The sequence below is a fragment of the Malania oleifera genome, chromosome 3 (assembly GCF_029873635.1).
Source record: "Malania oleifera isolate guangnan ecotype guangnan chromosome 3, ASM2987363v1, whole genome shotgun sequence".
In the NCBI taxonomy this organism is placed as follows: Eukaryota; Viridiplantae; Streptophyta; class Magnoliopsida; order Santalales; family Ximeniaceae; genus Malania; species Malania oleifera.
Window position 1 is genome coordinate 46390480 of NC_080419.1, and position 12410 is coordinate 46402889.

Consider the following 12410-nt stretch of genomic DNA (forward strand, 5'->3'; position numbering starts at 1 on the left):
GAAGAGTCTGCACAACCAAACTGTCATTGGAGCTGGAAGGATGCCTTGGAGAATATTTGCCAAAGGTCCTGCAGGATGGGTGGTGTTGCGGCAACTGTGTAGGTGTGGCTCAATCTGTGGTTAGTACGGTGGTGGCAGATGGTCGAATGGACATCACTTCAGCTAGGGTTTGCAATGTGGAGAGGCTGAGGGTTGGAAGCCCAAGAATAAAGGAGAAGGCTTAGACTCTGCCTGGTGTCATACACAATTCTTTGAATTTGGGTCAGCTGTTGGGTGCTATTGAGCTTGACCAAAATGTATTTAAAGGGCTGTCTGCTCCAACTATTTCTCTGGAGCAGGCCCAAGACGTATCTCAGGCTTTGTCAGGTCCTTTTGTTAGATATCAGGCCCAAATCATATTGGAGAATTCTTTTTGAGCAGCCCTTGGTTTCAGGTAAATCACTACATAACAAGGCCCAAAGTTTGGAAGAGGTGGCTGCGGAGATGGGTGATGATACAGACGGGCACCTCAAACTTGGTTTTGGGCAGAGCGAGGAGGTGGAGGAAAAACAACATTGTGGTCCCTGTTCTATGACAGGGGAAGACTCTGGATGAACAACACGAGAAGTTAATCAATAGGCAGATGGATGGGGATGGGATTTATTGAAGATAGATGAGTTTATCAGCAGTATTCCCATGGAGGATGGGTGTAAGGAAGTTCTTGTAGAGGATTTACGGTTTTAATGTTCAAAATGGGAATCAAGATGTTGCAAGCTTTAGTAACGACAAGGCAAGGGTGGATGGGGTAAAGGAGCCTCAGGTTGATGATAAGGCAGCAGCATTGAAGGTTTATACTCGTGGGAGGCAGAAGCAAGGAAATTAGGGATACCAATTGGAAAGAGTTTCAAGGCAGAGGGGAGGCCAGTTAAAGCTCCTCAAAAAACACAGTGATGGTAACTTTTACATTGAAAACTGAAATGGAATGAAAAGAGTCTTAAATAGATACGATAGTTGGGGGAAATTCATTGGAGAAGAAGAAGTGGGGAGACTATCAGATGAGGGTGATATGGTTAGTGTTTTTGATTGTGATGAAGGGCTTTTCTTAGATAATGTTCTTGAACAACTTGGTTATGGATCAGATGATTCTGATTTTATGGGGTCTTATTCATCTCCAATGAATGATCTAGAGGGAGTTCTTGGTTTGAGGAATGATGAATTAAAAGAGGCAGATAATAAGATTGAGCATAATGAGATAAATACTGATTTTGTGTCTTGTATTCAACATATATTGGATAAAGAAGGTATGCGGCTAGCAGACTCAGAAGGAAAGGAAGTTTGCTTGGATGAAGGCATAATCAAGGCTAGGCAGGGGCAAAGAGAATTGGCTAATTTGCAGTGTTCCATCAATTACGATGGGAAAGGTGTAAAAAGGGGCTTTCTTAGGTAGTGTTTTGTCAAGGCTTTGGTTGGGTCTTGGGTGGAGGGTAATAGTGTTTTGGATTGTGGGCAGTTTTGGTTTGGGGTGGTCTTAATTTATTTTTTTATTTTCTTTGAGGATTACTTGTCCTCTACTGCTTTTATCTCTTTTCTCTCTTAATATGATCTTCTTTTATCATCTAAAAAAATTTCTGTTTCTTTACTTGTTACCCAAAACTGATTTTGAATGATTCTGCTTTTCTCAATATAAGAATTACCATCTGCGTCCTTTTCTAAGATCCTACTCCCATGTACAAGAGAACTGTCCTTCAGCAGCCCCCCTTGCCATAGAGTCTGATAGGAATACACCTTATTCAGATCAGTCTTCAAACACACGTTACCATCATAAATTCTTCCGCCACTGCTCCCCATCTTGCGCTCCACCTTTATGCGTCCCTGGCCAGCTCGAGCCAAACCTGGGTCACCTTCTGGTTGATTCATCTGCTCTACCCCGGAATCGACCATATCCAAATTAACTCTCTAGCCAACCCATCGGCACTCAGTTCTCTTTTTTCACACCACCGCACTTACCCCAGTTGATCCACTTGACCTCCACAGATTTTTGCTTTTTCTGCCCCTGCACATCCTCAAATTTCCTTGCAAAATTCTTGTCACAAGTTTGACCATCAACTCGATGGAAGTACCCCTTACAGGAACAATTCTCTTCAGCCGTGTGTCCTTTAGAGGGCCTTTGGGGCTTGCCACAAATCAGTTCCTGAAGTGGACCCTGTATTTTTTGTCGAACATCCCAACCCACTCTATCACATCTTCAATGCACTTGTGCCTGCAACGACCCACTATTGGTGCCATAGTCCCCTTATGGAGATGCTGTCCCACTGATGATGGATGAACAGGCTGTTGCTGTGCCTGCTGCGTCTGCAGCTGCGACTGCATCTGTGACTGTGTTTGCTTCAGTGCTTGCTGCTGCTTCATCTGCATCATAGGACTACATCTCTCGTAGATCCTGTTCTTCTCTGCCATCACTACCTGGCTCCGTGAACGAATGCCTCTCTGTGATCCTTTGGACCACCATTACCATTAGGGAAAGCCCTAATCACCACACACAATTATTTCACAAACTTCTTCCATCTATCCCTTTTTGGTTCACCAGGAGCATACACTGAAAGACATTTTCCTTTCCATTAGAATTGTAGAGAGGAGAAGAAGAATCAGTATGAGTCAAAATTTCAGAAAATAATTTGCAAGAATACAATCCTGGAGGTTCAGGGATCAGGAATGACTATCCATTTCCATAAAAAAAAAAAAACACAGCAGTGATTCAATAAAACTTAAAAAAGAGGATAACTCTTTCACCTCCCTATCATTAAGGGGCCTCCGAAAGTGAAAATCACATGAAGGCAAAGGACCACCTGGATTGAAAACAAAAGAAGAAATGGTACTATTTTGCCTTGAGCTCTAACAAAAAAGATGAGAAAAAGAGGTGGACAAAAAAACATTCCCCAACCAAAGGTCTTTCTAGAAACAAATATTACAACCCTTTCCCAACAGAAGCCTAGTATGGGAAAAAGAGGGGATAAATGTGTGAGAGAGCTTTCCACAGACTCTTTGAAGAATATCTAGATCCTAAATTAGTATCCCAACCATTCTTGTCCAGCCCAATTTTGCTTTTAACAATTCTATGCTATGGGTAAGAATCCTCTAGGGGAAATCGCCAAATCCCATTTGACCAAGAGAGCAGTGTTTTTAGACACCAAATTTCCAAGTCCCGAATCACCATCTCATTTCGATCTGCACACAACCTCCTAACTCACCAAATGATCCCTAGAGCCCTTGACCCCTGACTGCAGGAAATCTCTCATGATTTTCTCAATCTTACTAGCAAACCCTGTAGGAATCTTAAAATAAAAAGATAATACAATGGGATACTAGAAAGTCAAGCCTGAATGATAGTAATTCTACCTGTGAGAGAAAAAAGAGCACCCTTATTCTATTTAAACACTTTGCCACCCTCTTTGCAACTGGATCCCAAAAGCTAACAGATTTAGGATTACCCATGAAAAGGTCCCCTAAATAGGACTATGGCCAATCCAACACACTGCTCTTTGTCTCCAAACACAGCTCCCTAACACGCTCATCTGACACATAAATAACAGTAATCCCACTCTTCCCCATGTTAATCTTAAGCCCAGAAACCCTATTAAAAATATGGAGGGAGTATGAACCCAAGAAAACTTGTTTCCAACAAGATAGGAAAGTGATAAAATGTGGGTCTAGGTAAAACTATTTGGGAGAGATTAGGAAACTCATCCTCCCAATCACAGAAAAACAAGAACCAGTCGAGCCTAGTGGCTGCCACCCTAGCTCCACATATAGACAGACCAAGTAAAATTAGCATTCCTCAAAGGAAGATTTCTCAAACCACACTCCATAATAAGCGTATCAAAATTTTGCATAGTGTCATAAACCCTGCGTCTCTCCTTCAGTGAAATTCTAATAGCATTAAAATCCCCTCCCACAATCCATTTAGGGGAGAAAAAACCAAAAACAAAATAAATATCATCCCCAAAAAGTTGGTCTAGAAGGACTCAAATTGGCTTCCATGCCTAAACCTCCTCTGCATCACTAACTGAACCTCTTTGTACCCTCTTGAGATCATATGGAAGTGGAGAATGAAATTTTTTGGCTGAATTACATTCATATTCCTTGCTATTGATGGAACTTCTTCAATGGGAAAACAATTCTCCTTTGGTTGCATTGCCTCCTGGTGCTCTTCATTCTGCCCAACTCCCTTTGATATGTCTTCAACATTTTGTGCAACTCCCCCTTCAGCTGAATCACATTCCTGTACCCTGGTATTTGAAGGAGCTTCTTCGGACTGCGTGCTGGTGCTGTTGAGCTTGCCCAACTCCTTTTGGAGTCTTCATCTTTCTGCACGACAGCCCCTTTGAAAACTCCCTTCCAGCCCCTCTTACCTACAGAACCCATGTTTTCTTTTCTAATAGGGCCCAATTTATGCAAGCCCAACCCCATTAAGCTAGAAGGTCTCGGGTCAACCTCCTAAGATGGGCTAGACCCAGTTAGTTCCTTGTCCTTAACAACCCTAACTTGCTTGTCCCACAATGGAAAGGCTTAGTGCTTCCTGGCCCAAAACCATATTTAAAATTAGAAATTGATTTGAAATCTAGTCATGGGAAAAGGAAGTGATCTTGTACTATTGAAATCACGGACTATGCTCCCCCTTGGAGATCTTACTCCCCCTTGCCGATGCTACTTTGACAATGTTGGTGAAAGAGTGGTTCTCCGTGAGCCTTGAGAACAACTCTACTTCATCTCTTGCTTCTCATGTCGAATGATGCTCGAAATGCCGAAATCTGCACTTCCCAAACTAGGATTTTTAAGACCATCTTTGTAACCAATGAAGAGCTTCAAGGAAGCTATCCTTCTCTCTGTTTGCTCTCGGGGATGTGTAGAGCTTGCCCATGTCCACCTTTGATAACCTTCTCTGGGCAGAGGAATCTCCCTTTTCTGTTAAACTGAAACCTAGAAGAAATCCAACCTCCTACTTCTCTCCAAAGCAAATCCCCTTGACTCATTGCTTCAAATCCTGGACTTCCTTCGTAAATCACACCCAATCCTTCCATAACCCACAGGAACTCTCCATCTTCAGAAAAATAAAGGAAACATGCATCCCTGCAAACTCTGAGATTCAAAACACTATGGTATTGACATGATTCACATTGAAGACTTTTAGCTCAATCCTAACTGTAGAATGAATGCCCATTGGGAACTCTAATTGCTACTAAATCTTACCATCACTGCCTTATTGCGTCTGTCTGCATCCCTCCCCCCCCAAGAGGATATCTCCTGAATTATTCGATACAATGCATTTTTTTATTATCTATAAAAAACTAAAGGATGTGATGGAGTGTCACATTTATTTGCAATTCAATTTTAATTGGTCTCACCTATACTGTATTTTATTATGAAGCATTATATCCTATCATTATTAGATGTGTCACCTTGATTCATCTTGTTTATAGAGTAATGTGAATTGTTTGATGTGTTCATTTTTTGTTTTGCAGGATGCCAGGAATTTTGGATGGCAATTGAATGAGAAAATTGATTTCAACTGGAAAAAACTTTTGCAGAAGAAGGTTGGTGATAGTTTTTCAATTATCCTACATATTATGGACTAGATGTTTTAATGCAGTCTAAGATTGTAATGAACTTATGATTCATGATTGATTCATGGGAACTCAGAACTTTTAGATTTTTATTTTTACTTTTTAGAATATAAAAGCGACACAAGGTACCCCCCTTGGTTAACTATCTATTCTCAGATAGAGGATGGTGTGATTCTAGAAGTAATAAATGGCTCTCTATCATTTTCCTCCGTTTGTTTTTTGGTTGCTTGAAGTGGGCTTAGTTTGCCACAAAGTAGTGCCCTTCAAAGTGAAATGTCACCATTGCCATTCTGGCAGTAATATAGGATTGGATTTTTGGGGGACTATTGGACCACTTGCTTGAGTTTCATTTGCTGTTTTCAGGTTTGATACTTGAGCTAAAAATGTAATCCTCACGTCATGCTCAAAAGAATTTGGAGAATAATGTTGTCTTATGTTTAAGAAGTTTTAGTCTTTTGTGGAACCTGCTTACTCTAGATTTGTTGGTGGAAAGATTTGAGGAGCCTTAGATATGGAACTTTTCCACATGACTTGCTGATAGATGATCTATAGATCAACAAATAATTATCAACAAATATAGGTATGGACTGTATGGTTGGTGTTGGGGGTAAAAAATGGAGTGCATGGTGGAGAGTCATGTAACATAATGAAAGTGGTCCTTTCTTGCATCTTCAAAGAGGCTGGTAGGTGGTTTTATTTTGATTGTTTTCTAGTCTATTTTGGTTTGTTATATTGGAGGATTTTTTTTTTTCTCCTCTGTAAATTTTTTCCTCTTCAATAAATATATCTTATTCTTCTATCAAAAAAAAAAAAAAAAAAAAAAAAAAAAAAGTGGTCCAAAGAACAATATAGTGAAGACCTCATCAGTGAGGTCTGGTTGCAATTAGTGCTAAAAGGTTTTAAGGATCATTCAATATGACTAATAGTGGCAATCATCGATAAAAAATGTTTTCGGCTTCGAACTTTTGGGCCTTGGCCTTTTCTTTCTAGCTTCAAACTTTTCTAACTTTTCGGCTATGTACTCCGCACCTTGAACAGGCATCTCTGGTGAATTGTCCAACTCATTATGCCCTGCAAGGTAAGCCCCATAGGATGACCTTACTGAGAAAATCCTAGGTTTAGTCCCAACTCCAATTAGCCATTTCAGTCTCTTGAACCTTCAGCTTTGTGTTAAATATATCTTTAAAATTTAAGTTAATATCATCTGCATCCATATGTGTTATCTAATGAAAATTGGTTTCCAGAGAAAGAGTCCTTCGTGACTTGAAGGTAGTCACACTACAGGTTCTTTATCAGCTGCCAATGTGACAATGAGAGGAAAGTGGGCTTCAAGGGTAGTATTGAGAAAATTGTTAAATTTAGTTGAATTCCAATTGGCCTTGGTGCTATCTTGAATTTTGTGTGTTTTATTGCTGAGATGTTGAAAAAATAAGTCTAGCACCATCTATTGGATTCCAAAATAAGGGTGTCATTTTGACTTGAATGCAGTTACTCAATAGAGTTTCATTTTATTTTATTTTATTTTTTATTTTTTTTAATTTTATAAAGCTGCAAAGTTGAGTATGCGTGGAAATTGGGCTTCATGGGTAGTGTATCCCCATACCATTCCAATTGAAAGGATCTTGTTGCCTTCTTAAATTAAGAAAAATGAAAGAAAATTAAGAAATCCTCACATCCCTTGCAAATGAATTACCAAAAGTCCATTCTGTGACTACCTGAAGCTGGGGCAGCATCAACATTCTGCAGCCATGGAGAAATTAGAGGAGAGGAAGGAAGGGGAAGGGAGGAGATGCCAGGGGGAAACCTCATGTCAATTCAATTCAAATTATTTACTACTGCCTACATCATGGCTTTAACACACTATTTTAAAAAAAGTCTAAACACATAAAATTATACACATACCCCTAAAACTAAATTACGATACAATTAAGGTCTTAAATTTCGATTTTGACTCAAATTTCAAAGCGCCAAAAGTAGGGAAATTTTGATGGAAATTTTGATTTTGATGTCAATTTCGATTTCGATTTGAAAAAATCATGGAAATTAGTAGTGAAGCATGAAATTCTTTTATGAAACTTTAGAAATAGTTAATAGACATAATAATATAAGTTTTAGAACTAATATATTACAAGTTAAATACATTTATGTTGTATACGAGTTGGAAAAGTTGTAATATAATATGTGTATCAAACATATTTATAAAATAATATGCATTAAACATATTCTCAATACAAATGGGGCAGCCTGGTGCACAAAGCTCCCGCGTAAGTAGGTTCGGGGAAGGGCCGGACCACAATGGGTCTATAGTACGCAGCCTTACCTTGCATTTTTGCAAGAGACTCTTTTCACGCCTCGAACCTGTGACCTCCAGGTCACACGGTGACAACCGTACCGTTGCGCCTAAGCTCCCCTTCATATTCTCAATACAAATGAAATTCATAAATCATTTAAGTATTATTTATTATACAAATAATGATAATTTAGATATGAAATGGTAGATAAAATTTTGTTGTAGGTATATTTTTTTCATATAATTTCAAAATCCCTTGTAATAATTGTTTTGTTTCAATAAAAAAATAAAACAAATTAAGAGAGGTATTTCACTTCACTCCTGAACGTCTCATTTGAACTCTGAAGAAATTTCATTTAATAGTTAAAAATTAAAATTTTGACAAGTTTTGCTATGATTTTGAGATTTCTATAAATTTCGGATGATTTGATGAAATTTCAATGGAAATTATGTTAATGGAAATCGATTGCCATTTCGATTTTGAGGGTGACGGAAATCAGAAATTTTGACAATTTTGTGGAAATTTACATGGTTACAATCGTACCCCTAGAATACACAAAATACTGCAAACAAGCCCCCAAAATACACATAATACTATACTAATTAGACTAAATACATAATAAACTACTAATTAGACCCAACAATCCCTTAACCCAATTCTTCTTTATTATTCTCCAACATGGTTCTTGTCCGACATCAGCTTTCCCCCAGTTAGAAAAAATTCGACCTCAAATTTTGTAATGTTGGAGTATCAGAAGTAAGAAGCAAACTTGGACTCTTTGAAAGCGAGCAATTGAATGAGTCAAGAAATCATGTTCCATTAGCAGCACCATAGACTTGAGTTGAGAATTAGCATCAATGAACATATTTGGAATGACAAACTCAACGATAGGAATGATTGAAAGACTTTGGATGTCTCCAAAGACATGGATTTCCTTGCGCTAGTGTTTTCAAATTGTGTTAAAAGTGACTGATTCTTTGTCTTGGTTGATTGGTGAAGCAGATTTCAAAATGATTTTCTTTCTATTACAATGGAAGACACATGTGTCCTCCTGCCCTTGAGCCACACCCAAATCATCCAACCAAGGAGAACCAAGGAGTACATGGCCAATCTTCATAGGTAGGATATCACACCAAACATTAGCCAAATTTCACCCATTTGAATAGGAACCAAACATTTGTCGCAAACATGTATAGTGGAGCTATCAAACCAAGATATCACGTAAGGCTCTGGGTGAGATTCCGGATGAAGCTGCATTCGAGTGACTCCATTTTTGGAAACCACATTCATTGGACATTTTCCATCAATGATGATTTTGCAAACCTTTTCTCCGTGTTTGAAAAAAGTATTGAAAAACTTGAAATTGTGCCCAAAGTTTGGCAAATGGCATCCCTTTGTCCCATAATTTGCCACCATGTTGCTGAATATATATACTGCAGCTATATATCATCAACAGCCCTCCAACACAATTTCTCACAAGCCTTCCGCCTAATTTCTCAAAAACTATCGTCAATTCACCTTTGATATTGATTGTCTTTCTGAAATGAAACAAATTAGCAAAGAAAACTCACAAATTAGAGCAAAAAAACCTGATTTTTAATGCTTTAGTGACAATTTCTATGGTTTCGTGCCAAAAATTATCGCGCTTGCTTGCAATATATTGTGTCCACAATCAAAATATCTCCTTGCAGCTCAAAATGTCCTAAAGAAACCCCAAAATATCGTGGCTGGGCAATTCCTTGTGAAACTGGAAACAGTAGGACATTCTGGCACCCTCTCACTCGCAATTTCTGGTGCATGGGCCACCGGAAATGGTGGTCCAGCGATTAATTTTCAGGCGAGGGTAGATCAGGGGGTGGGAATACAGTGGTGGTGGCTGTATGTCAATATAACTCCAGCAAGGGTAGATTTTGAAGGGGTTGGTGGCTGGTAAAGTTTGGCAGGTGCGTGGGGCCACACAAATTGTTGGGCGGTGTTGCAACTTTGAGGGGAGGGATTTTGGAGGTTTCTGTTTTCAATGGAATGGGTGTTGTTGCAGGATGGTGGCTGGAGAGTGGTGTATGAACAAAAATGGGGACACGACTGGAATTCTGAAGAAGTTCAAAAACTGCAGAACCGCTTTTTGTTTTTTTTTTTTAAACTGAAATTTCAGAATCAAGAAGAATCAGCGAGAGAATGGTGGAAGGGAATCAGAGGGAGAAGAAGTGAAGAACACAAGAAGGAAGAATTAAAAAACAGAAGATGGAAGATTGGAGGAATTGCTGGACAGAGACGGCTGCAAGTAGAGGAGACAGCAACAGAATTTAGAAATCAGAGAGTTGAGTGAATTATGGAAGAGAATTCAAAGAAGAAGAAGAAAAGAAAGAGAAGAGAAACAGAGAAGAAGAAGAGGGCTGAATGCTTTTGGGCAGCAGGGGATTAGGGACAGAACAGGCAATCCAAACAGAGAAAAGAAAGAATAAGAATTGTGGAGGAAGAAGAAGAGAAGAGGAGAAGATTGAAGGGAAAATGGTTGGATTGAAATGGAAGAATGGAGGTCGTGGTTGGGCTCTGATACCAAATGATGCAGGGGCAGCATCAAGGTTCTGCACCCATGGAAAAATTAGATGGAAGGAAGGGGAAGGGATGAAAGAGGAGATATGATGGGGAAAGTCATGTTCAATTCGATTTAAATTCATCAACAACTTCCTAAATCATGGCTTTCACACGCTATTTGTAAAAAGGTCTAAACACATGCCCCTAAAACTAAATTACGTTATGAACCCTTGGAATACACAAATAATACAAACAAGCCCCCAAAATACACAATACTACACTAATTAAAGTAAATACATAAGAAACTACTAATTAAACCGAATATTCTTCTTGTCCTACATCACTACCCCTTCTATTCTTGGGAGCTCACTTGTTCCTTGTTTCTCTATATGCCGCTTCAATAATTTTCCATCCATGGTTTGCATAATGCAAACTCTGCCTGTGATGCACTTAATGTCCTAATTTTTTCACTCATAGCCGGTCCCAAGTCTGGGTAAAGGAGGAGGGTTGCGTTAGGTAGCCGACAGCCATCGAAAAATTTATCAGATCACTATGATATGAATCCTTACCAAATATTTGCTGGGGCATCGCCCCGAAGCGACTCGCCATGTTGGCGCCCAGGTACGTTGTCAAATATGCGAGGGCTCCTGCATCATTCTGGACGTGGGCAGGTAAAGACGTTAGTTCAGCAAACTAGGATTAGATTAGCAACTTGGAATATAGGGACACTTACGGGTAAAAGCATGGAAATTGTGGATACAATGATCAGAAGAAGAATTAATATAGTTTGCCTTAAAGAAACTAAGTGGGTGGGGGAGAAAGCTAGAGAAATTGATAAACCATGATTTAAAGTTTGGTACACTGGAAAAGAAAAACATAAGAATGGAGTAGGCATTATTATAGACGAAAACTTAAAAGATAGCGTTGTGGATGTAACTAGAGTAGGGGATAGAATTATAAAAATCAAGATGGTATTAGGACAAGAGATAATAAATATCTTTAGTGCTTATGCTCCTCAAGTTGGCTTAGCAGAAAATCTTAAGAGATAATTTTGGGAAGATATGAATAGTATTATACATGTCATACTAGGGACTGAGAAAATATTTATAGGAGGGGATCTGAATGGACACGTTGGAAGAGATAATAAAAATTATGAGAGGATACATAGAGGATATGGGTATGGAGACAAAAATGAGTTTGGGGAGATGATCTTAGACTTCGCTATGTCATATTATTTTAGTATAATAAATACTTGTTTTAAGAAGAGAGAATAACACTTAATAACCTTTAAAAGTGGACAAAATAGAAGTCCAATAGATTTTTTTTTTAACTAGAAGGGTAGATTGTTTATCATGCAAGGATTGTAAAGTTATTTTAGGTGAAAGCCGAACCACACAACATAGAGTCTTAGTGTTAGATATATGTATTAAAAAATGAAAAAAAATGAAAAAATAAACTAGTGTAAAAGAACTAGATGGTGGAACCTAAAAGGAGAAAATATAATAAAATTTAAAGATAAAATAATCAAAGATGGGGATTGGACCATAGACGATGAGATAGATACAAATACTCTTTGAAATAGATTTGCTAGCTCTATTAAAAAGATAGTAAAAGAGACTTTAGGTGAAATAAGGGGAAGATTCTCGAATAGCAAAGAGAGTTGGTGGTGGGATAAAGATGTACAAAAAATCATAAAATCAAAAATAATTTGTCCTACATCACTACCCCTTCTATTCTTGGGAGCCCACTCGTTCCTTGTTTCTCTATATGCCACTTCAATAATTTTACATCCATGGTTTGCATATGGCAAACTCCGCCTATGATGCACTTAATGTGCTAATTTTTTCACACACAGTCGGTCCCAAGCCTGGGTAAAGGAGGAGGGTTGCGTTTGGTAGCTGAAAGCTAGCGTAAAATTTGTCAGATCACTATGATATGAATCCTTACCGAATATTTGCTGGGGCGTCCCCTACGAGTGACGTGT

The 12410-nt window shown here is 38.7% G+C and overlaps 1 protein-coding gene across 2 annotated transcripts in view; it reads left to right on the top strand.

Moving 5' to 3' along the window:
* LOC131151783 (glutathione reductase, chloroplastic) overlaps positions 1 to 12410 on the top strand; it is a 108311-nt gene that overhangs the window by 19500 nt on the left and 76401 nt on the right. For both annotated transcript variants that reach the window (XM_058103199.1, XM_058103201.1), the window contains exon 5: positions 5499 to 5570. In XM_058103199.1, coding sequence (XP_057959182.1) covers positions 5499 to 5570 — 72 coding nt within the window. The remainder of the gene's footprint in view (positions 1 to 5498; positions 5571 to 12410) is intronic.